This window comes from Lutzomyia longipalpis, chromosome 2, assembly GCF_024334085.1.
Source record: "Lutzomyia longipalpis isolate SR_M1_2022 chromosome 2, ASM2433408v1".
NCBI lineage: Eukaryota > Metazoa > Arthropoda > Insecta > Diptera > Psychodidae > Lutzomyia > Lutzomyia longipalpis.
In genome coordinates, this window is record NC_074708.1 from 1 (window position 1) to 23593 (window position 23593).

Sequence of the window (23593 nt, forward strand, 5' to 3'; positions counted from 1 at the left end):
TGAGTGCGACTTTGTCGTTTCAGCAATTGGTGTCAATCCCAGAATTGATTACACGGTAGATTTACCACGAGCGTGCCACAGACGGTGGGATTTCAGTCAATGAACTCATGCGAACATCCCTGGTGGATATTTATGCGACTGGGGATTGCTGTACGGCCACATGGAAGCCAGGAGAGAATTGGTTTGGCTCCTAAAATGAGCTAAAATGGCTCTTTTCAGAGCCCACAAAATTAATTTTTAAAGAGTTCAATGAATAAAAATAATTTTTTAATTAAAACGCTTAATTAATTTAATAAAACCTAATATATTTCAAAGAAATTCATCATAAATCTTTATTTAATGTCTTTTTGCCCTGAAAAGGGCATTTTTTGGTACAAAATCATGAAATCCGGAGGATGACATGATTTTAGATAATTTAGGCCTTCTTTTTGCTCTTCTTGGGCAGGAGAACTGCCTGAATGTTGGGTAGATCACCACGATGAGAAATTGTTACGCCAAAGAGAAATTAATTCAATTCTCTGCGGATGGCCAGCTAATTAATTAAATAAAATTTTATGACTTTTTTTATTAAATAAATTCATTTAAACTCTTTATGCATTATTTTTGTCGCCCTGAAAAGGGCGTTTTTCTTGGTGCGAAACCATCAAATCCGGAGGAGCACCATCACCGGCATTCCCAGCAGTTTCCCATGCGCAGGAAACAATGGATGCGACCCACGGGGAAGTGGAGCTCACCATGGTTTGAGCGTGTCTTTTCCTCCTTCCTTTCCGCATTCAAAAACATTTTCCTGGAAAAAAAACATTTTGTCTTCCTCAACAGAAGACATTCACTCTGCGAGAGCTCGCAGAGAAATGATTTTTCAGCCACGGCGTCACCTCTATTTATAACATGTTTTTACCCAAAAGTTCCGTGTCGCTTCGATGAAAAGTTATCCTGTTTGTTAAGGCTCCAAAATGAGACAAAATGGCCCTTTTCAGAGCCCACAAATTAATTCTTTAATGAGTTTAAATGAATAATTATGTTTTTTAAGTATAAAATAATAATCTAAATGATTAAAAACGCCAAATTCATTGAAAAAATTTAATCGTTTCTTACTTAGAAGAAATTCATGATAACTCTTTATTCAATGTCTTTTTTCGCCCTGAAAAGGGCGGTTTTTTGTGCAAAATCATGTAATCCGGAGGATGACGTGGAATTATCCTGATCTTCTGGTTGTCATGAGCAGCATTTCCCACAAATTCTCGAACTTAAGCAGCCAGATTTTTACCCAAAAGTTCCCGTTCGCTTTGATGAAAAGTAACCCTGTTCGTTTAGGGGAAATCTCTCTATAAAAAGAAGATGCAACGAAAAAGAGAATCAGTATCGCGTGTGACTCTGTCGAGTGCACGTCGGTACAATGTGGAGCTTGGCTCCCAAAATGCAAAGAAATGGCTCTTTTCAGAGCCCCCAAAATTATTTTTTAAAGAGTTTGATAAAGAATAATTATTTTTTTTTTTTAAATAAAAAACAATTTATTAAATAAAATTTAATGTTTTTTTTTGGATAAAAATTCATTAAAACTCTTGTAAGATCCCTCTTACATTCCAAGCGGCAAGGACGTGTCGACACACCTCCTGTCGCAGTCACTGCCATCACAACACTGACTGTCCCGACAAGGTTGGCGATCGATGTCCCGTTAATCCGCTCATGCCTTACTGTTAATCTTACATTCGGCCACTCCTGACTTCAGGAGCTGCCCTCAGCGACCTTGACGTCATTCGTCACGTTAGATTATCGCTCTACATTCGCTCTAATTGCCTCCCTGAACTTCTCTTGCTTCGTACAATTTCTGACTCACTTTGATCTTTCCTGCTCGTCTTATCTTCCTCTATTCTCATGAATTCTGTTCTTGTACTAATCCTCTTGCCCTCTTCTGACTGCGCTCTAACTCTCATTCTTCGCCCTTAACCGGATTTTCTATTCAACCTGTCTTCTGAATAATTACTCCGTTTTATCTGATCGTCGTTGCTCCTGCATCATATAACTCGACTTACTCTCAGTACTCTAACCAATACTGACTACTTCTAATCCGTTCCGTTTATTGATACCTGTCTCAATGCCGTTTCTCAACCCCTCGGCCACTCCTGACATAAGATGCTATGTTGCTATGACGCTCATTCCTAGATTCTGCTTCAACTGACTCTCAATCTTCTCTTATTTCCCTCTTCATCGGCTTCGACTTACTCTGGACACGTCTTGAACTAAACCAAGGGTGTTCCAGAGTGGCTCTCATTCACATACTTCACTTCGACTAACTCTCAATCTTCCTTGTTCTCTCTTCATTGATTTCGACTTCTTCTGCACACGTCTTGAACTTAACCAAGGGTGTTCCAGATTGACGCTCATCAGGCTCTGCTTCAACCAACTCTCAATCTTCTCTCTTCATTGCCTTCTACTTCATCTGGACACGTCTTGAACTTAACCAAGGGTGTTTCAGATTGACGCTCATCAGGCTCTGCTTCAACCAACTCTCAATCTTCTCTCTTCCTTGCCTTCTACTTCATCTGGACACGTCTTGAACTGAACCAAGGGTGTTCCAGCATGAAGCTTTCTCGCAATATCTACTTCAACCAACTCTCATTTTCTTTTGCTTCTCTCTTCCTTGCCTTCTACTTCATCTGGACACGTCTTGAACTGAACCAAGGGTGTTCCAGCATGAAGCTTTCTCGCAATCTCTGCTTCAACCAACTCTCATTTCTTTTGTTTCTCTCTTATTGACTTCGACTTCTTCTGGACACGTCTTGAAATTAACCAAGGGTGTTCCAGCATGAAGCTTTCTCGCAATCTCTACTTTGCCTAACTCTAATTTTTCCTCGCTTGCATTTCTCTAGTGACTTCAACTTTCTGGACACGTCTCGGACTCAACCAAGGGTGTTTCAGCATGAAGTTCTCTATTCTTCCCTTCTTCATTCGACTCAATTTTTTTTTTATTACTTCCTTCTTCGCTTGACTTAAACATTCAACGTCCCTATGCGAACCCCCATTCTAAGACTTCCCTACAATTCTCAGATAAAAAAACTTACTTTCAGATTCTTTACAACAATCCTGCTTTGTCATTCACCTGTGTCAACATATCACTTTTGTACTCACCCTATAGAACCTCTGATACACTCCCTTATTATGTTCACCCATTTCCTGAGTTAAACACTAAATATTCCCTCTCACTTCCTGTAATATAAAAAAATTGTTTTCTCTCCACCAATCTATTTGCACGTTGCTTAATTTATTTTTCTAACAATTCAAATTGTCTTCTCGTTTGCATCCTTCCGGACATCCTCTATCTGCAACGTTTTGCCTTGCCTGACGACTCGTATGTCTTCCTTTCCCAAAATATCAAGGCTGACAATCACTGGAATGTCTTGAACTTCATCTGGAACGACATGGACAGTTGTTTGCCTTCGCACCTCGTCAATCGTAACCCATACTTCCGTTTGCCCCACGGTCTGGCATTGTCCTGCGAATCCTCTCAGCGTTGTCGTTCTCGATTTAATCTCCACCCCCAGAGCTTCTACATCAGATTTCCTCATTGTGGTGCAATCGCTCCCTTGATCAATGTAAGCCCAGAGCTTTTTCTCGTTAATTTTCACCTCCTTGTAGTTCGGATTTTCTTTTTCCTCAACTTCAATTATTCTCATGTTACCCTTATGGATCATCTTTGAGTCTGTCTCATTTTTGCCACAGAATCTTGCTATGTGACCTTTCTCGTTGCATTTGAAGCACGTGATTTCTGCCTTCATGTCTCGTTGTTTGTTTTCTCTTTCATGGCATTCTCTGGCTGTCTGACCAACTTTCCCGCAATTGTAGCAAGATACTTTCTGCACCTGATTCCCATCCTGGCTCTCTTGTTCAGGCCGTGCATCGTTTTTTTCTCCCTTTTCTTTCCCCCCTGATTCGCCAATTCCGTGTTTTCTCATGGCTCTACGAATATCCTCAGCATCTTTGATTTTCTGGAGCAATTCCTGTGGGGAGTCGTAGTTAGCTCCGGCCACCATACCGATCAATTTCTCATCTCCCAGTCCTGCTATAATGTACTTTGCGATCGTCGGATCATCCAGCTTTATCTTTTTCCCTTTAATCTCTTTAATTATCCTCCCTACATTAATCTTCTCCGTAAAAGCTTTCATCAGTTCCCGCTTGAATTCATCCCACGTTTTCGTCTTTGTGGTTGAATGCCACTTCTTTGCGGCTCCTTTGAGCCGAATTGACGCATACAGCAGAACTTGTTGATCGGTCCATTCGTAGATCTCCCGCATGGATTCTAGATTCTCAATCCACTCTTCTGTGGTTGTCTCATCTTCCCCAGGTCGGAACGCCGGGATCAAATCTTTAATTTCCCCACCAGCCAGCCGGAATGTTCCCACTTCCCTTGAACTTGATGAAGATGTACTCCGTTTGAGCGCTTCATTCTCCTTTTCCAATTCACGGATCTTTTGCCTGTAGTGTTTAATCACTTCTCCCTGTTCATCTCCTCCCATTGCTTCTTCATCGTACTCCCGGAGCTCTCTTTCCTCCAAATCGATTCCTCTTTCATCCATTCTAACCTAAAATTTCCATTCCAATTTATCTCCCAAATTCCTCGAATAATTCGGATGAATTTTTTAATTTTTTTTTTCCTGTGTACTTACTTTCCTCTCTGATTTAACTTTACTTCCTTTATAATTCTCACCTTTTACTGCTATTTTAGTTAATCACTCGCGTTCCGCTTTTGTTTTCTTTCATGTATTCCACAATAACAACAATCATTTGACATTTCACTCTGCGATACCGACTCATCCCGAACTCACCCGAGTGAATTCGCGCAATTCCCGTTTCCCGATACCACCTCTCGAATCATTCTTCATGGCATGCATTCTCAAGATAATTCTTTAATTTATTTTCCTCTTAGCTATTTATTTTTTTATTTTAAATCTATTGACATCACATTTTCCTTTAATCTTTAGTAAATATAAAACCCACCGCTTAATTGCCGATAAACAAAAAATCTCATTCCTTTTTACCATTTTCCCGTTTCCCGCTCCTACTTTCCGCTCTTTGCGCCATTTTATTCATTCCGCGCTTTTCTCTTTATTTTCTAATCGCCTACCTTATCCTTTATGGCTGCATCATCTTTGAACTCCTTCCACTTCCTTCTGCAGCAGAGTCGCATCCCACTTCTGAAATGTAAGATCCCTCTTACATTCCAAGCGGCAAGGACGTGTCGACACACCTCCTGTCGCAGTCACTGCCATCACAACACTGACTGTCCCGACAAGGTTGGCGATCGATGTCCCGTTAATCCGCTCATGCCTTACTGTTAATCTTACACTCTTTATTTAATGTCTTTTTGCCCTGAAAAGGGCATTTTTTGGTACAAAATCATGAAATCCGGAGGATGACATGATTTTAGATAATTTAGGCCTTCTTTTTGCTCTTCTTGGGCAGGAGAACTGCCTGAATGTTGGGTAGATCACCACGATGAGAAATTGTTACGCCAAAGAGAAATTAATTCAATTCTCTGCGGATGGCCAGCTAATTTATAAAATAAAATTTTATGACTTTTTTATTAAATAAATTCATTTAAACTCTTTATGCAAGGTTTTTGTCGCCCTGAAAAGGGCGTTTTTCTTGGTGCGAAACCATCAAATCCGGAGGAGCACCATCACCGGCATTCCCAGCAGTTTCCCATGCGCAGGAAACAATGGATGCGACCCACGGGGAAGTGGAGCTCACCATGGTTTGAGCGTGTCTTTTCCTCCTTCCTTTGCGCATTCAAAAACATTTTCCTGGAAAAAAAACATTTTGTCTTCCTCAACAGAAGACATTCACTCTGCGAGAGCTCGCAGAGAAATGATTTTTCAGCCACGGCGTCACCTCTATTTATAACATGTTTTTACCCAAAAGTTCCGTGTCGCTTCGATGAAAAGTTATCCTGTTTGTTTAGGCTCCAAAATGAGACAAAATGGCCCTTTTCAGAGCCCACAAATTAATTCTTTAATGAGTTTAAATGAATAATTATCTGGTTGTCACGAGCAGCATTTCCCACAAATTCTCGAACTTAAGCAGCCAGATTTTTACCCAAAAGTTTCGAGACACTTCTATGAAAAGCAACCCTGTTCGTTTAGGGGAACTTTCTCTATAAAAGGAAGATGCAACGAAAAAGAGAATTAGTATCGCGTGCGACTCTGTCGAGTGCACGTCGGTACAATGGGGAGCTTGACTCCCAAAATGCAAAGAAATGGCTCTTTTCAGAGCCCAAAATTAATTTTTAAAGAGTTTATTAAAGAATAATTTTTTTTAAATAAAAAAAGAATTTATTTGATTAAAATTTATTAAATTTTTAGTGGTTTTTTTTAGAAATCCATTAAAACTCTTTATTTAATGTCTTTTTTTGCCCTGAAAAGGGCATTTTTTGGTACAAAATCATGAAATCCGGAGGATGACATGATTTTAGAGAATTTTTTCATGCGCCCCTTGCTGAATCCACATACATCGCAGAGGAATTTCTTCTCTTTTGTGTGCACAAGGAATTCACGCAGAAGTTGCTCAACTCTCCAGGCTGTTCCATCTGCTTCTTCGTAATCTCCTTCACGTCGTCATTTGCCTTTGTGAGGTGGATAATTTTTGCATGAAACACTTCATTCTTGTTCTGAAGAGATCACTGAGATTAATCAGAGGAGCATCTTGGGCATTTGATGAGAAATTGAGACTTCTATTAACTGCCGGGGTGGAAGTCTCAAAATCCCTCGATCCCCTCATCCACCTACCCATTGATTCTGTGTGCCTCTGCAGTGCATTGTGTGTGCCTTCTCATGCTGCAAATCCCCCCTCGGCATAGTCTCAAAATCTCCACTCCTGCCCAGGGGTTGAAGATCTCCCATTGAAATGTCACTGAGATTGATTATAGACTTCTCCGATTGCTTTCCAGGTGTTCTCTCAGCTCCGTGATCCTTCAGAAATGAATCAATCTCACGCAGAAAGGACACCGAACCCTCAATTCGTTCACTCAGCTGCTGCCCCACTTGCCAATGTTCAGGATATGCGTACTCCAAGGCTTCCTGCTTTTCCTGGAACTCTGTATCACAGCTAAAAGGGGAATTCCGGGCAGATTTCTCCGGATCTTGCAGAAGAAAGAAATCAGGTGGAATCAGTTTCAAAAAGCTCCGCTGGAAGCTTTTGGCGCTGTTAGCTGTGAAGAAGTGAAAAAGTGAGAAACATGAAATTACGTTGAAACTTCATTTAAAAAAAAAACGGAAATGAGGAAAAATTTTGAAGTTAATTTCACAATATTTGGTCATAAAACGTGTAATTAAAACGTGTAAAAATGCTGGACAAAATATCCGCAATATTGTCTTCTTCGGGTGAACTTCATCAAAGAAATTCCATGGAAGTTTTCCCCTTGTTAAAAAGTTGGCGTAGGAGGATTCATTCTTTTTTTGTACTGTGCAAGCGTTCGTGCGAGTCAGTTGTTCTGATTCAGCGCAGCTGGTTGCAATTTTTACGTGAAAAACAACCATCTCGCCCAGGAAACATCTCCCAAAGCATGGTAAGTTCCAGCATAATCCCATCTTGTGGTCAATTCGTAGAAATACGCGTGATTTTGTTTGTTTTTCGTGAGAAATGTAAATAAAATTGCTTCGCAACGTGTTTTCCACAGGCTGCTGCAGTTTGCTAAAGATATTGAGGAGAAGCCCCAGGCGGAAGTTGCTTCAGTTCATCGTATTCGCATCACCCTCACATCCCGGAATGTGCGTTCCTGGAGAAGGTGTGTGGTGACCTGGTGACTGGGGCGCCAAGAAGCAGAAGCTCCGTGTTGAGGTTAGTTTTTATTGTTGGGAGTTTGTTGGTTTCAGAAAATTTCCTTCTTCCGGGTAAGAATTTTGCATTATTTTTATGTTAAAAACTCTTTTGATGATTTTGGTGTTGTTTGCAGGTCTCGTGTAGTCTTCTGCCTAATTCCGAAGGATTATGGGGGAAGGAATTGCCGGAGTATCGTGTGCTGAGACAATTGCCTTTCTCTGTCCAGAAGAGAAAAAAATCCTCGTAACAGAGTCTCGACTCATTCTGCGCAGGAGCTCGTCCCAATTTAATAGAAGAGCGCCCCCATTTAATTGAGATTCGTGACACAGAATCAGTGCAGGAATTTCAGAGAAGGATCAAGGATAGGAAGAGAATTGTTCTCGTGGGAAATGGTGGAATTGCCAGTGAGATTGCCTACGCAGTGAAAGCTGTTACAATTGATTGGGTAGTCAGGGATAATCAATCACATTTCCGCCACATTCCTTGATCCAGGAGCTGCTGAATTCTTCAAGAAGAATCTGCAGGGAAAAGGCTCCAGTGTGGTGAGATGATTACCAATTTTCCTCTTAAGGATCTCTCAAAAATCGATTAAATTGATTAAACTTTGTTCTTTCTTCTCCGCAGGTGAAACGCAGGGAAATTGTGGAGCAGCCTTGGGTCCCGATTGGCATTGAATGCCCGATATTTCCGGAAGTAGACGCAATCTCCCGGATTCCGTCAACATTCACTAACTCTTGAGTGCGACTTTGTCGTTTCAGCAATTGGTGTCAATCCCAGAATTGATTACACGGTAGATTTACCACGAGCGTGCCACAGACGGTGGGATTTCAGTCAATGAACTCATGCGAACATCCCTGGTGGATATTTATGCGACTGGGGATTGCTGTACGGCCACATGGAAGCCAGGAGAGAATTGGTTTGGCTCCTAAAATGAGCTAAAATGGCTCTTTTCAGAGCCCACAAAATTAATTTTTAAAGAGTTCAATGAATAAAAATAATTTTTTAATTAAAACGCTTAATTAATTTAATAAAACCTAATATATTTCAAAGAAATTCATCATAAATCTTTATTTAATGTCTTTTTGCCCTGAAAAGGGCATTTTTTGGTACAAAATCATGAAATCCGGAGGATGACATGATTTTAGATAATTTAGGCCTTCTTTTTGCTCTTCTTGGGCAGGAGAACTGCCTGAATGTTGGGTAGATCACCACGATGAGAAATTGTTACGCCAAAGAGAAATTAATTCAATTCTCTGCGGATGGCCAGCTAATTAATTAAATAAAATTTTATGACTTTTTTTATTAAATAAATTCATTTAAACTCTTTATGCATTATTTTTGTCGCCCTGAAAAGGGCGTTTTTCTTGGTGCGAAACCATCAAATCCGGAGGAGCACCATCACCGGCATTCCCAGCAGTTTCCCATGCGCAGGAAACAATGGATGCGACCCACGGGGAAGTGGAGCTCACCATGGTTTGAGCGTGTCTTTTCCTCCTTCCTTTCCGCATTCAAAAACATTTTCCTGGAAAAAAAACATTTTGTCTTCCTCAACAGAAGACATTCACTCTGCGAGAGCTCGCAGAGAAATGATTTTTCAGCCACGGCGTCACCTCTATTTATAACATGTTTTTACCCAAAAGTTCCGTGTCGCTTCGATGAAAAGTTATCCTGTTTGTTAAGGCTCCAAAATGAGACAAAATGGCCCTTTTCAGAGCCCACAAATTAATTCTTTAATGAGTTTAAATGAATAATTATGTTTTTTAAGTATAAAATAATAATCTAAATGATTAAAAACGCCAAATTCATTGAAAAAATTTAATCGTTTCTTACTTAGAAGAAATTCATGATAACTCTTTATTCAATGTCTTTTTTCGCCCTGAAAAGGGCGGTTTTTTGTGCAAAATCATGTAATCCGGAGGATGACGTGGAATTATCCTGATCTTCTGGTTGTCATGAGCAGCATTTCCCACAAATTCTCGAACTTAAGCAGCCAGATTTTTACCCAAAAGTTCCCGTTCGCTTTGATGAAAAGTAACCCTGTTCGTTTAGGGGAAATCTCTCTATAAAAAGAAGATGCAACGAAAAAGAGAATCAGTATCGCGTGTGACTCTGTCGAGTGCACGTCGGTACAATGTGGAGCTTGGCTCCCAAAATGCAAAGAAATGGCTCTTTTCAGAGCCCCCAAAATTATTTTTTAAAGAGTTTGATAAAGAATAATTATTTTTTTTTTTTTAAATAAAAAACAATTTATTAAATAAAATTTAATGTTTTTTTTTGGATAAAAATTCATTAAAACTCTTTATTTAATGTCTTTTTGCCCTGAAAAGGGCATTTTTTGGTACAAAATCATGAAATCCGGAGGATGACATGATTTTAGATAATTTAGGCCTTCTTTTTGCTCTTCTTGGGCAGGAGAACTGCCTGAATGTTGGGTAGATCACCACGATGAGAAATTGTTACGCCAAAGAGAAATTAATTCAATTCTCTGCGGATGGCCAGCTAATTTATAAAATAAAATTTTATGACTTTTTTATTAAATAAATTCATTTAAACTCTTTATGCAAGGTTTTTGTCGCCCTGAAAAGGGCGTTTTTCTTGGTGCGAAACCATCAAATCCGGAGGAGCACCATCACCGGCATTCCCAGCAGTTTCCCATGCGCAGGAAACAATGGATGCGACCCACGGGGAAGTGGAGCTCACCATGGTTTGAGCGTGTCTTTTCCTCCTTCCTTTGCGCATTCAAAAACATTTTCCTGGAAAAAAAACATTTTGTCTTCCTCAACAGAAGACATTCACTCTGCGAGAGCTCGCAGAGAAATGATTTTTCAGCCACGGCGTCACCTCTATTTATAACATGTTTTTACCCAAAAGTTCCGTGTCGCTTCGATGAAAAGTTATCCTGTTTGTTTAGGCTCCAAAATGAGACAAAATGGCCCTTTTCAGAGCCCACAAATTAATTCTTTAATGAGTTTAAATGAATAATTATGTTTTTTAAGTATAAAATAATAATCTAATTGATTAAAAACGCCAAATTTATTGCATAAAATTTAATAGTTTCTTATTTAGAAGAAATTCATGATAACTCTTTATTCAATGTTTTTTTTTGCCCTGAAAAGGGCATTTTTTTGTGCAAAATCATGTAATCCGGAAGATGACGTGGAATTATCCTGGTCTTCTGGTTGTCACGAGCAGCATTTCCCACAAATTCTCGAACTTAAGCAGCCAGATTTTTACCCAAAAGTTTCGAGACACTTCTATGAAAAGCAACCCTGTTCGTTTAGGGGAACTTTCTCTATAAAAGGAAGATGCAACGAAAAAGAGAATTAGTATCGCGTGCGACTCTGTCGAGTGCACGTCGGTACAATGGGGAGCTTGACTCCCAAAATGCAAAGAAATGGCTCTTTTCAGAGCCCAAAATTAATTTTTAAAGAGTTTATTAAAGAATAATTTTTTTTAAATAAAAAAAGAATTTATTTGATTAAAATTTATTAAATTTTTAGTGGTTTTTTTTAGAAATCCATTAAAACTCTTTATTTAATGTCTTTTTTTGCCCTGAAAAGGGCATTTTTTGGTACAAAATCATGAAATCCGGAGGATGACATGATTTTAGAGAATTTTTTCATGCGCCCCTTGCTGAATCCACATACATCGCAGAGGAATTTCTTCTCTTTTGTGTGCACAAGGAATTCACGCAGAAGTTGCTCAACTCTCCAGGCTGTTCCATCTGCTTCTTCGTAATCTCCTTCACGTCGTCATTTGCCTTTGTGAGGTGGATAATTTTTGCATGAAACACTTCATTCTTGTTCTGAAGAGATCACTGAGATTAATCAGAGGAGCATCTTGGGCATTTGATGAGAAATTGAGACTTCTATTAACTGCCGGGGTGGAAGTCTCAAAATCCCTCGATCCCCTCATCCACCTACCCATTGATTCTGTGTGCCTCTGCAGTGCATTGTGTGTGCCTTCTCATGCTGCAAATCCCCCCTCGGCATAGTCTCAAAATCTCCACTCCTGCCCAGGGGTTGAAGATCTCCCATTGAAATGTCACTGAGATTGATTATAGACTTCCCCGATTGCTTTCCAGGTGTTCTCTCAGCTCCGTGATCCTTCAGAAATGAATCAATCTCACGCAGAAAGGACACCGAACCCTCAATTCGTTCACTCAGCTGCTGCCCCACTTGCCAATGTTCAGGATATGCGTACTCCAAGGCTTCCTGCTTTTCCTGGAACTCTGTTTCACAGCTAAAAGGGGAATTCCGGGCAGATTCCTCCGGATCTTGCAGAAGAAAGAAATCAGGTGGAATCAGTTTCAAAAAGCTCCGCTGGAAGCTTTTGGCGCTGTTGGCTGTGAAAAGGTGAAAAAGTGAGAAACATGAAATTACGTTGAAACTTCATTTAAAAAAAAAAACGGAAATGAGGAAAAATTTTGAAGTTAATTTCACAATATTTGGTCATAAAACGTGTAATTAAAACGTGTAAAAATGCTGGACAAAATATCCGCAATATTGTCTTCTTCGGGTGAACTTCATCAAAGAAATTCCATGGAAGTTTTCCCCTTGTTAAAAAGTTGGCGTAGGAGGATTCATTCTTTTTTTGTACTGTGCAAGCGTTCGTGCGAGTCAGTTGTTCTGATTCAGCGCAGCTGGTTGCAATTTTTACGTGAAAAACAACCATCTCGCCCAGGAAACATCTCCCAAAGCATGGTAAGTTCCAGCATAATCCCATCTTGTGGTCAATTCGTAGAAATACGCGTGATTTTGTTTGTTTTTCGTGAGAAATGTAAATAAAATTGCTTCGCAACGTGTTTTCCACAGGCTGCTGCAGTTTGCTAAAGATATTGAGGAGAAGCCCCAGGCGGAAGTTGCTTCAGTTCATCGTATTCGCATCACCCTCACATCCCGGAATGTGCGTTCCTGGAGAAGGTGTGTGGTGACCTGGTGACTGGGGCGCCAAGAAGCAGAAGCTCCGTGTTGAGGTTAGTTTTTATTGTTGGGAGTTTGTTGGTTTCAGAAAATTTCCTTCTTCCGGGTAAGAATTTTGCATTATTTTTATGTTAAAAACTCTTTTGATGATTTTGGTGTTGTTTGCAGGTCTCGTGTAGTCTTCTGCCTAATTCCGAAGGATTATGGGGGAAGGAATTGCCGGAGTATCGTGTGCTGAGACAATTGCCTTTCTCTGTCCAGAAGAGAAAAAAATCCTCGTAACAGAGTCTCGACTCATTCTGCGCAGGAGCTCGTCCCAATTTAATAGAAGAGCGCCCCCATTTAATTGAGATTCGTGACACAGAATCAGTGCAGGAATTTCAGAGAAGGATCAAGGATAGGAAGAGAATTGTTCTCGTGGGAAATGGTGGAATTGCCAGTGAGATTGCCTACGCAGTGAAAGCTGTTACAATTGATTGGGTAGTCAGGGATAATCAATCACATTTCCGCCACATTCCTTGATCCAGGAGCTGCTGAATTCTTCAAGAAGAATCTGCAGGGAAAAGGCTCCAGTGTGGTGAGATGATTACCAATTTTCCTCTTAAGGATCTCTCAAAAATCGATTAAATTGATTAAACTTTGTTCTTTCTTCTCCGCAGGTGAAACGCAGGGAAATTGTGGAGCAGCCTTGGGTCCCGATTGGCATTGAATGCCCGATATTTCCGGAAGTAGACGCAATCTCCCGGATTCCGTCAACATTCACTAACTCTTGAGTGCGACTTTGTCGTTTCAGCAATTGGTGTCAATCCCAGAATTGATTACACGGTAGATTTACCACGAGCGTGCCACAGACGGTGGGATTTCAGTCAATGAACTCATGCGAACATCCCTGGTGGATATTTATGCGACTGGGGATTGCTGTACGGCCACATGGAAGCCAGGAGAGAATTGGTTTGGCTCCTAAAATGAGCTAAAATGGCTCTTTTCAGAGCCCACAAAATTAATTTTTAAAGAGTTCAATGAATAAAAATAATTTTTTAATTAAAACGCTTAATTAATTTAATAAAACCTAATATATTTCAAAGAAATTCATCATAAATCTTTATTTAATGTCTTTTTGCCCTGAAAAGGGCATTTTTTTGTATAAAATCATGAAATCCGGAGGATAACATGATTTTAGAGAATTTTAAACTTTCTTCTGTCCTTCCGCCCGTAGAATGGGTACATCCGGCCACTGAGCACTGCCACAGGACACCAGAATCACCACTTTTGTGTACTTTGAGGGTTTTCAGGCGCCCCGTACTGAATCCATATTCATCATGGCTATTGCTGTGCCATCCTTGCTATTCTCACTACTCTTCAACTCTGCTTCGTGGCATCGATTTATGCGCACGATGAAATTTTCCGCAGAAAAATGCCGTACAATTGCCTCAAGGATGTGCTGCTGCAGCAGGGAAATGCAAATGTATCGTCCACCAAGGCGAAGGCATCGTATCACTTCCCACCAGTACTTCCGCACCGTAGTCAGGGTTTCCGGGCTATCATCCGTCATCAAAGCATCGAAAGCATCCAATGTTCCCTTGTCGATTACCACGGAAAATTTCCCATCACTATACGTCATTTCCGTTCCATCCAATTGCTGGAATTCCATCCCAGAACGTCCAGCATTGATGCTGATCATCTACTTGATGACCACAGCAGAGATGCCTTCCTTTGCAGGAGACATCAATTCTACGAGAGCTCGTAGAAAACGAAATTCATCCTCGATTTTCGTCCCCACATTACTTTTCCCACCCACTTATTGGAACCGTCCTTTTCAAGTTTTATGTTCTCATAGAAATGGCTCTTTTCAGAGCCCCCAAAATTAATTTTTAAAGAGTTCAAATGAATAATTATGTTTTTTAAGTATAAAATAATAATCTAATTGAATAAAAACGCCAAATTTATTGAAAAAAATTTGATCGTTTCTTATTTAGAAGAAATTCATGGTAACTCTTTATTCAGTGTCTTTTTTTGCCCTGAAAAGGGCGGTTTTTTGTGCAAAATCATGTAATCCGGAGGATGACGTGGAATTATCCTGGTCTTCTGGTTGTCACGAGCAGCATTTCCCACAAATTCTCGTACTTAAGCAGCCAGATTTTTACCCAAAAGTTCCGGGTCGCTTTGATGAAAAGCAACCATGTTCGTTTAGGGGAAATCTCTCTATAAAAAGAAGATGCAACGAAAAAGGGAATCAGTATCGCGTGTGACTCTGTCGAGTGCACGTCGATGCAATGGGGAGCTTGGCTCCCAAAATGCAAAGAAATGGCTCTTTTCAGAGCCCACAAATTAAATAATTTAAAGAATTTAAATGAATAATTATTTTTTTTTGTTAAATAAAGAAGAATTTATTTTATAAAATTTAATGGTTTTTTTTATAGAAATTGATTCATTACTCTTTATTCAATGTCTTTTTGCCCTGAAAAGGGCATTTTTTGGTACAAAATCATGAAATCCGGAGGATGACATGATTTCAGAGAATTAAGGCCTTCTTCTTGGACAGGAAGACTGCATGAATGTTGGGAAGAACACCATTCTGAGCAGCTAATTAAATAAATAAAATTAAATGTTTTTTTTTAAAGAAATTCATTAAAAAAAAAACTCTTTATGCATTGTTTTCATCGCCCTGAAAAGGGCGGTTTTTTGTGCGAAATCTTTAAATCCGGAGGAGCACCTGCACCGGCATTCCCAGCATAATTTCCCATGCGCAAGAGACGATGGATTACGTCCCACGCGGAAGTGGAGCTCACCATGGTTTGAGCGTGTCTTTTCCTCCTTCCTTTCCGCATTCATGCATTTCCCTGAAAAAAAAAACATTTTGTCTTCCTCAACAGAAGACATTCACTCTGCGAGAGCTCGCAGAGAAATGATTTTTCAGCCACGGCGTCACCTCTATTTATAACATGTTTTTACCCAAAAGTTCCGTGTCGCTTCGATGAAAAGTTATCCTGTTTGTTTAGGCTCCAAAATGAGACAAAATGGCCCTTTTCAGAGCCCACAAATTAATTCTTTAATGAGTTTAAATGAATAATTATGTTTTTTAAATATAAAATAATAATCTAAATGATTAAAAACGCCAAATTCATTGAAAAAAATTTAATCGTTTCTTATTTAGAAGAAATTCATGATAACTCCTTATTCAATGTTTTTTTTTGCCCTGAAAAGGGCGGTTTTTTGTGCAAAATCATGTAATCCGGAGGATGACGTGGAATTATCCTGGTCTTCTGGTTGTCACGAGCAGCATTTCCCACAAAATCTCGTACTTAAGCAGCCAGATTTTTACCCAAAAGTTCCGGGTCGCTTTGATGAAAAGCAACCATGTTCGTTTAGGGGAAATCTCTCTATAAAAAGAAGATGCAACGAAAAAGAGAATCAGTATCGCGTGCGACTCTGTCGAGTGCACGTCGATGCAATGGGGAGCTTGGCTCCCAAAATGCAAAGAAATGGCTCTTTTCAGAGCCCCCAAAATAAATAATTTAAAGAGATTATAAAGAATAATTTTTTTTTAAATAAAAAATGTTTACAATTAAAATTTATTAAATAATATTTAATGTTTTTTTTTATGGATAAAAATTCATTAAAACTCTTTATTTAATGTCTTTTTGCCCTGAAAAGGGCATTTTTTGGTACAAAATCATGAAATCCGGAGGATGACATGATTTTAGAGAATTTTTTCAGGCGCCCCTTGCTGAGCCCACATACATCGCAGAGGAATTTCTTCTCTTTTGTGTGCACAAGGAATTCACGCAGAAGTTGCTCAACTCTCCAGGCTGTTCCATCTGCTTCTTCGTAATCTCCTTCACGTCGTCATTTGCCTTTGTGAGGTGGATAATTTTTGCATGAAACACTTCATTCTTGTTCTGAAGAGATCACTGAGATTAATCAGAGGAGCATCTTGGGCATTTGATGAGAAATTGAGACTTCTATTAACTGCCGGGGTGGAAGTCTCAAAATCCCTCGATCCCCTCATCCTCCTACCCATTGATTCTGTGTGCCTCTGCAGTGCATTGTGTGTTGCCTTCTCATGCAAATCCCCCCCGGCATCGTCTCAAAATCTCCACTCATACTCAGGGGTTGAAGATCTCCCATTGAAATGTCACTGAGATTGATTATAGACTTCTCCGATTGCTTTCCAGGTGTTCTCTCAGCTCCGTGATCCTTCAGAAATGAATCAATCTCACGCAGAAAGGACACCGAACCCTCAATTCGTTCACTCAGCTGCTGCCCCACTTGCCAATGTTCAGGATATGCGTACTCCAAGGCTTCCTGCTTTTCCTGGAACTCTGTATCACAGCTAAAAGGGGAATTCCGGGCAGATTTCTCCGGATCTTGCAGAAGAAAGAAATCAGGTGGAATCAGTTTCAAAAAGCTCCGCTGGAAGCTTTTGGCGCTGTTAGCTGTGAAGAAGTGAAAAAGTGAGAAACATGAAATTACGTTGAAACTTCATTTTTAAAAAAAACGGAAATGAGGAAAAATGTCGTGGTTAATTTCACAATATTTGGTCATAAAACGTGTAATTAAAACGTGTAAAAATGCTGGACAAAATATCCGCAATATTGTCTTCTTCGGGTGAACTTCATCAAAGAAATTCCATGGAAGTTTTCCCCTTGTTAAAAAGTTGGCGTAGGAGGATTCCTTTTTTTTTTTGTACTGTGCAAGCATTCGTGCGAGTCATTCGTTCTGGTTCAGCGCTGGTTGCAATTTTTACGTAAAAAACAACCATCTCGCCCAGGAAACATCTCCCAAAGCATGGTAAGTTCCAGCATAATCCCATCTTGTGGTCAATTCGTAGAAATACGCGTGATTTTGTTTGTTTTTCGTGAGAAATGTAAATAAAATTGCTTCGCAACGTGTTTTCCACAGGCTGCTGCAGTTTGCTAAAGATATTGAGGAGAAGCCCCAGGCGGAAGTTGCTTCAGTTCTTCATATTCGCATCACCCTCACATCCCGGAATGTGCGTTCCCTGGAGAAGGTGTGTGCTGACCTGGTGACTGGGGCGCCAAGAAGCAGAAGCTCCGTGTTGAGGTTAGTTTTTATTGTTGGGAGTCTTTTTGTGGGATTGATGAAGCTTTAATGGGGATTCTTTCTGCTTTAAGGGTCCAGTGCGTATGCCTACAAAAGTCCTGAGAATTACCACCAGAAAGACGCCTTGTGGTGAAGGTTCCAAGACCTGGAATCGTTTTCCAGGTGAGTGAAAAGAATTTTTTTCCCGGTGGCAATCGCGTCTTCAGTCCAATGCCTCCGTCTGCTTGGAGCTGAAGATATTCACATAAATCTTTGCCGGAGAGTAATGTGTCATGTCACAGTGCAGTACTGAATCTTTTCCCTGTCCAGGATTGTCTCTAAGGGGCACAACAGAATTCTTTAAAGTCCTCTTAATAGTATTTTCAAATGTCTTCTCTTTGCTTTCCCACAGATGCGTATCCACAAGAGGATGCTTGACAATCTGCACTACCCCCGGAGATTGTCAAGCAGATTACATCAATCAACATTGAACCAGATGTAGAGACATTCGCCGGAGCTTAAGATGCCACAACTTCCGGAAGGAGAAAAGAAAAACAAATAAAAAGGCATTTCTCCTTGAATTTTTAAATACTTTTTTATTCTTCTAGGTGTTCCGTGTGTCCACCTTGGCGGTAATTTCGAGAATTATCTGTCTCTGGAAGGTCAGAATACTCTCATCATTCATCAATTCCGCCAATTCTGCTTTCAATTCAGCATCTTCTCAGCCTCCGTCTTTGTTTTCCCCCCTTCGTAGCGCGACCATATAAAATTCATGCTTTTTTGGCTACTTTTTGAAATTGGCGCGGTAAAAATTTAGTTCCAAAAGCCACCACTACTATTTTTGGTGCATTTTGTATAAGAGAAAACGAGACAGTGCAAGTCACTGATACTGTCTCCCTCCCACATTCAGTTTTTCGCAGTTTTCTCGCGTTTTCCGCTGAATTTCCCAGCAAAAGTGCATTTTTTGTGACCAGGAAGCGACGCCGCGTCGTTTGGTACCCCTGGTTCAAAACTCTCAAAATCCGCGCCAGAAAAAGTCGTGCAAATTCCCCAAAAAAATCCGGCGAGTTGCGCCACCAAATTTTTACTGAACGTACTTTGGGCCCCCCCCCTGAGCTACCCGCCAACTTTTGGCGCCCCAAAAATGAGTTTTTCCCGGAAAAATTAATTTTTTAAAATTTTTCCCCACAACTACAAACAAACGTCACGCACACTATAACACATACACAAAATACCAGAGTGAGAGAAAAGTATTTTTCTCATGCCATCTCGTACAAAATAATGGAAATTTTCCCACATCCTCCACAGACGTGTCATAGGAAAAAGCGTGAAGGGTTTTCATTTGTAAAAACTTCAGCGTGCTTGGAATACGCGGACCAATCAAAATCGTCCAAATAGCTGACGAGAAAATTTCGTGAAAAAATTAATTGTTAACACTTATTTATAAATATCCAGCAAATAGACGCAATAAAGTGCAGAAATTATCAAACAATTGGGAAGAAGGGACATCCAAGTTTAGTAACCTTGTCCAAATTGCATCATCTTTGACCCAAAAACAAGGATTTGCGTGAGAAAAATTGAAAGAGGTGCAAAATTGTCAGCTTTTGTTGTCTCACGGAGATTTTTTTTTTCTTCCGTCACATTGTGAATTTCATCATCAACTTCCGGCCAATTCTAACACACCCAACAGAAATAACACGGATTCCGCCCCCGGGGACAGAGCCGGAGATAAGGCGAGAACATCGAAATTGTGGAATAGTTGCAAAGAATATTAGAAGAAAAAAATGGAAACAATTCCTGTGACGCCCGTGACATTGATTGTGAAGGCCCCAAATCAGCAATTTGAGGATCAAACCATCAAATGTGAACTCTCCTGGACAATTAAGAAGCTCAAGGGGTATCTCTCTGAAGTCTATCCATGCAAACCTGTAAGTTAAATTGCAACTTTCTTGATAATTTTGTGTTTTTCTTGAACAAGAAAAATCTCTTCAATTCACTGCATACTCTGATTGAAATAGGTTTTGTGTCATATTATTTTTTTTGCTTTATGATTTATTTGTGATAAAATCTTATCAAATCGTGCACACAAATACACTGAGATGGACTTTTTTGGGCTGAAGAAATATTTATACATACCCATAAAACTGATAAGAAATTTCATTTTGTATTAAAAGACGATTGAGGAAAGTAAAATTGAGTGTTTTGTTGGCTGTTTCAGAGTACGGACGAACAGAAATTGATCTATTCGGGACAATTGCTGAATGATGCTGTTGTCCTCAAGGATATTCTGAGGCAGTATGAGGGTCAGGAGACACACACTGTGCACCTTGTTTTTACACCGAAAATGAATTCGCGCGATGGATCAATGGGACGTGAGCAGGGCAATAGAAGAAACACCATGCAGGACACACAAGCAGCCACAGAAGGTTTAAGGTGAGTGATTGATATCCTTTTTTTTAGCTCTTATTCTTTCGTTTTTTTTATTAAGATATTTTTGCCAATTTCATTTTCATTGAGATGTAAAGAAAAAAAATATTTAAAAGTCTTACGTGGCTTTTTTTCTTATCATTTTGGGGTATTTATTCAGGTTTAATTCCCTTGCGTGTGTCTACTTTGCAATTAAATTCATTTCCATTGCAAATTATTGCAGATAGAAAATGAAATTATTTAACTTATTCGTGTTTCTTTTACGAATAATATTTTAAAAATTTAAACTGGCTGAGGAATTTAATACATAAAATGACTCAAAGAAATCTTTTTTTTTTTTAAGAAAATTCTGATTATATAGCAAAGGAGAAAAAAAACATTGATATCGCACAAAAGTTTCGATTTCATTTAATTTTCCAATAGAAAAAAAAGAATTAAATTTTAATGACTAATTGCATCATCAAAAGTTGTCGTTGTATTTATCAATTGTCTTGTTGTGTGAAGTAAATAAATGTGGTGGTATGTAAGCACTTTAAGAGCTGCTTTTATAGCAGCTGTGTTGTGTTTTTTTCTTAATACATAAGTTGGGTATTTTTCTCGATAATAGAATAAAGATTACACAGCTTGTAAATAAGAGAAATATAAATCTTTCAAATTTAGGTACTGCTAAATCATAATGAAAGATTGATCTGTTTTATGTCTACCTCCGTATTCTTTTTATATGATTTAATCTAAGCTTCACTTGCCTCTCTCCTTTTTCTCTCTCTCTCTCTCTTGGTCCGCTTCAAATGAATGAAGGAAAATTTTGCATTCCCTCTAAATTGAGCTAAATACTGATAAGCGATACGAAGCGATAAATTTATTCTACGAGAAGAAGTTGTCTTTTAATGTTTAACAACTTCAAATTCAATTAAACCTTTCTTCTATTGGCCTACTATTTTTGAGAATAAAAGCTGTTTTATTTCGAAAAATCACAGTTAAAAAAAAAGTAAATTATAGTAAATTTCATCTTCTTTTATTTTATTTTTCCCTTGTAGGCAGAGACGTCCATTGAATGGGGATCATGTTGCAGGAACGGACGCGAATAATGTGCAAAATACACCGAGCCACCAAACATCAATGCCAGGATTAAATGGGAATATGTCACAATTTGGAAGATTTTCCCAGCAACAAGTGGGGAATTTTGCGGCACAGCATTTGGCGTACCAGCAGTGGCTGCAACAGGCCTATGTTGACTACATGAATCAGTATGTGAACCTAATGTCACGCCCCGATATTCAGGGTATCTACCAGCCATACGTATCAACACATCAGATGACAACAACATCACCCCAAGTGTCAGCTTCACAGGTACAACATAATCCAGCAGCAGAGGCACCCATGGAAGGTGCAGCAGCAGCAGCAGTTGCACAGCCTCCGCAAAATCCACCCCAGCCACGATTTCCGAATTTAGTACGTGACGATGGACCCGAACAGCGTGATTGGTTGGACACATTCTATGCCTTTAGCAGGCTAATGGTTCTCGGGACACTTGTCTATTTCTATTCATCACCAACGAGGTGCCTAATTGTCATTGCGATAGGTGTTCTCATCTATCTCTACCACACGGGCTTCTTCCGGAATTTCGGCGGAGCTGCAGCAGCGCCGGTTGAGGCCAATAATAATGCACAACGCAACAATGGAGCGCCGGCACAGCAGGAGCAGCGACCAAATGCACAACAAGATGCTGCCCAGCAAGTGGAAAATGATGCCGATGAGGCGTCCAATGCTGTTGTGCGTGATGATACAAATAGAACCCCTGTGATTGCCTTTCTACGCACATTTGTTCTCTCCTTCTTTGCATCTCTCATCCCCGAAGCGGCTGCCCTGTAAAGTATCCATCCACCACCTTTTCCCAAACCCTCCTTTTGTCCATCTAATTTTACCCAGTGCCCCCCCCCCCTATGTCACTTTCTCCACTAGAAGGGAGGAAACAAAAAAAAAAATGACAAGAGAGAAGAAGAAAAACTATCGCTTAGTGAGTATAGCGTTTAATATATATATCATACGTTGTAATTTGTAAATGAGAAAAAAATTACTTTAATTCATTTATTCCATCTCTATAGACAGTGCAAAATGTACAAAATATATAATTTGTTTCCACTTCCGCAAGAAAAAAGAAAAATCATCTCATAAAAACGATCAAAATTTATTCCAAAGGTTTGGGCACAAAATGTAGAATTTCATGGAACTAATAAAAAAAATCATTTTATATTAAATATTTAATTCAATTTATGCCTATATATTATATGTATTTTATCTCAATTTATCGAAAAGAGTTTTTCTAAATTTATTTTGGGTTTTTCTTTTAAATAAATAAAAAAAAAGAAATCCAAAAGAAAATTAATTTAGTATACCTAACAAAAAACAGAAATTTAGATGTTTAATTTTTTGTTGTTGTTAAAAAAAAAACATTCTTAAAAATAAAGAGTAAAAATTTGGTTGAAATTCACATTATGTGGCCACACGCAATTATCCTGTGAAGGGGATACAAAAGGAAAACTTATTTTTATTAGTCTTTGGAACTCTGTGTGCTTTCCCAAAATGATTGTTACATAAGTTATTTGAATCAAATAAAAAATTTTATTTACCTAAATCTCTTCTTTTTTTCATTTTAATTCTTTTTGTTTTTATTTTTAATTAGGGCCGGATGTTAGTTCACCACAAAAAAGATTTTTTTGATGGATAAAAATTCTTTTTTGAAGATATTTTTTATATTGTAATTTTCAGGTGATGTTATTGTTTGAATTTTAGGCATTTTGGGCAATTCTTTGACTTTTTTAAGGCTCCAACAGATGGACGAGAAATTCCTCGTGCGGTGCGGTGCGGCGAGGTTTTCGGCCAATCAGAAGCGAGAAATGGCTCACACACTCTCACCGCACCGTGCGAGAACGTTTTTCGGCCAATCCGAAGCGACGATGTGCCACGAAAACCTCGCCGCGCCGCACCGCACGAGGAATTTCTCGTCCATCTGTTGGAGCCTTTAGTGGAAATTTCTCTACTACAAGATTACGCATATACCGGAAGTTTTCTGGAATGAAGGATTTTCCCTTTCGACGTTTATGCAAATCCCGGAATTCCCTTTTCCCTTGAACATCGTTAGAGAAAACGTTATGCAGAGCATCACTGTATTTTCACAAAAAGAAAGGCCTACCTCCAGGCGCAAACGATTCAAATTCAACTCCCTAATCTTAACGATCACACCTTATCACGGCTGAAATACCCGAAATATGAGAGCTAGAGAAGAGAATCACCGTAATCTCTTTGCAATTTTTTTTGTAATTAAAACAAATCATGGATAATTGGTGGTAAATTATTTTTTCGCAGGAGTATTGTGTGTGAGGAGC

At 39.3% G+C, this 23593-nt stretch overlaps 4 protein-coding genes, 1 long non-coding RNA gene and 2 pseudogenes across 7 annotated transcripts; 4 read left to right on the forward strand and 3 right to left on the reverse strand.

The window, feature by feature from the left end:
• Positions 1-2527: 2527 nt before the first annotated feature.
• LOC129788343 (uncharacterized) lies at positions 2528-5337 on the reverse strand. 2 transcript variants are annotated; one of them, XM_055824308.1, is made up of 2 exons: positions 4665-5337; positions 2528-4580 (listed from the first exon to the last, which is right to left on the reverse strand). In XM_055824308.1, exon 2 carries the CDS (start codon positions 4572-4574, stop codon positions 3279-3281), a length of 1296 nt encoding a protein of 431 aa, XP_055680283.1. In that variant the 5' UTR covers positions 4575-4580; positions 4665-5337; the 3' UTR covers positions 2528-3278. The 2 variants fall into 2 exon arrangements, with proteins under 2 accessions (XP_055680283.1, XP_055680284.1); XM_055824309.1 differs by having other exon boundaries at positions 2528-3207; positions 3276-5337.
• Positions 5338-6478: 1141 nt separating this feature from the next.
• LOC129788335 (uncharacterized) lies at positions 6479-7313 on the reverse strand. The gene is made up of 3 exons (XM_055824301.1): positions 7301-7313; positions 6783-7204; positions 6479-6619 (listed from the first exon to the last, which is right to left on the reverse strand). Exons 1-3 carry the CDS (start codon positions 7311-7313, stop codon positions 6479-6481), a joined length of 576 nt encoding a protein of 191 aa, XP_055680276.1.
• A 670-nt stretch (positions 7314-7983) lies between these two features.
• On the forward strand, positions 7984-8821 carry LOC129788336 (pyridine nucleotide-disulfide oxidoreductase domain-containing protein 1-like; annotated as a pseudogene).
• A 2613-nt stretch (positions 8822-11434) lies between these two features.
• LOC129788337 (uncharacterized) lies at positions 11435-12270 on the reverse strand. The gene is made up of 3 exons (XM_055824302.1): positions 12258-12270; positions 11739-12160; positions 11435-11575 (listed from the first exon to the last, which is right to left on the reverse strand). The coding sequence occupies exons 1-3, from the start codon at positions 12268-12270 to the stop codon at positions 11435-11437; spliced, it is 576 nt and encodes a 191-aa protein (XP_055680277.1).
• Positions 12271-12357: 87 nt separating this feature from the next.
• LOC129791152 (uncharacterized) lies at positions 12358-13778 on the forward strand. The gene is made up of 4 exons (XR_008750670.1): positions 12358-12518; positions 12630-12790; positions 12906-13314; positions 13397-13778. It is a non-coding gene; the product is annotated as an uncharacterized LOC129791152 (long non-coding RNA).
• Positions 13779-17250: 3472 nt separating this feature from the next.
• On the forward strand, positions 17251-18361 carry LOC129788338 (40S ribosomal protein S20-like; annotated as a pseudogene).
• Positions 18362-18779: 418 nt separating this feature from the next.
• LOC129791161 (homocysteine-responsive endoplasmic reticulum-resident ubiquitin-like domain member 2 protein) lies at positions 18780-22842 on the forward strand. Of its 2 annotated transcripts, XM_055829186.1 has the most exons (4): positions 19157-19347; positions 19471-19708; positions 19999-20213; positions 21245-22842. In XM_055829186.1, the coding sequence occupies exons 2-4, from the start codon at positions 19565-19567 to the stop codon at positions 22077-22079; spliced, it is 1194 nt and encodes a 397-aa protein (XP_055685161.1). In that variant the 5' UTR covers positions 19157-19347; positions 19471-19564; the 3' UTR covers positions 22080-22842. The 2 variants fall into 2 exon arrangements, with proteins under 2 accessions (XP_055685160.1, XP_055685161.1); XM_055829185.1 differs by having other exon boundaries at positions 18780-19708.
• Positions 22843-23593: the final 751 nt, after the last annotated feature.

Coding starts and splice junctions, on each gene's coding strand:
- LOC129791161 (XM_055829185.1), top strand. CDS start 19,565: ATGGAAACAATTCCTGTGACGCCCGTGACATTGATTGTGAAGGCCCCA. Junction 19,709..19,998: donor AAGTCTATCCATGCAAACCT/GTAAGTTAAATT, acceptor TGGCTGTTTCAG/AGTACGGACGAACAGAAATT. Junction 20,214..21,244: donor GCAGCCACAGAAGGTTTAAG/GTGAGTGATTGA, acceptor TTTCCCTTGTAG/GCAGAGACGTCCATTGAATG.
- LOC129788337 (XM_055824302.1), bottom strand. Junction 11,576..11,738: donor GAGGCACACAGAATCAATGG/GTAGGTGGATGA, acceptor CACCTCACAAAG/GCAAATGACGACGTGAAGGA.
- LOC129788335 (XM_055824301.1), bottom strand. Junction 6,620..6,782: donor GAGGCACACAGAATCAATGG/GTAGGTGGATGA, acceptor CACCTCACAAAG/GCAAATGACGACGTGAAGGA.
- LOC129788343 (XM_055824308.1), bottom strand. CDS start 4,574: ATGGATGAAAGAGGAATCGATTTGGAGGAAAGAGAGCTCCGGGAGTAC.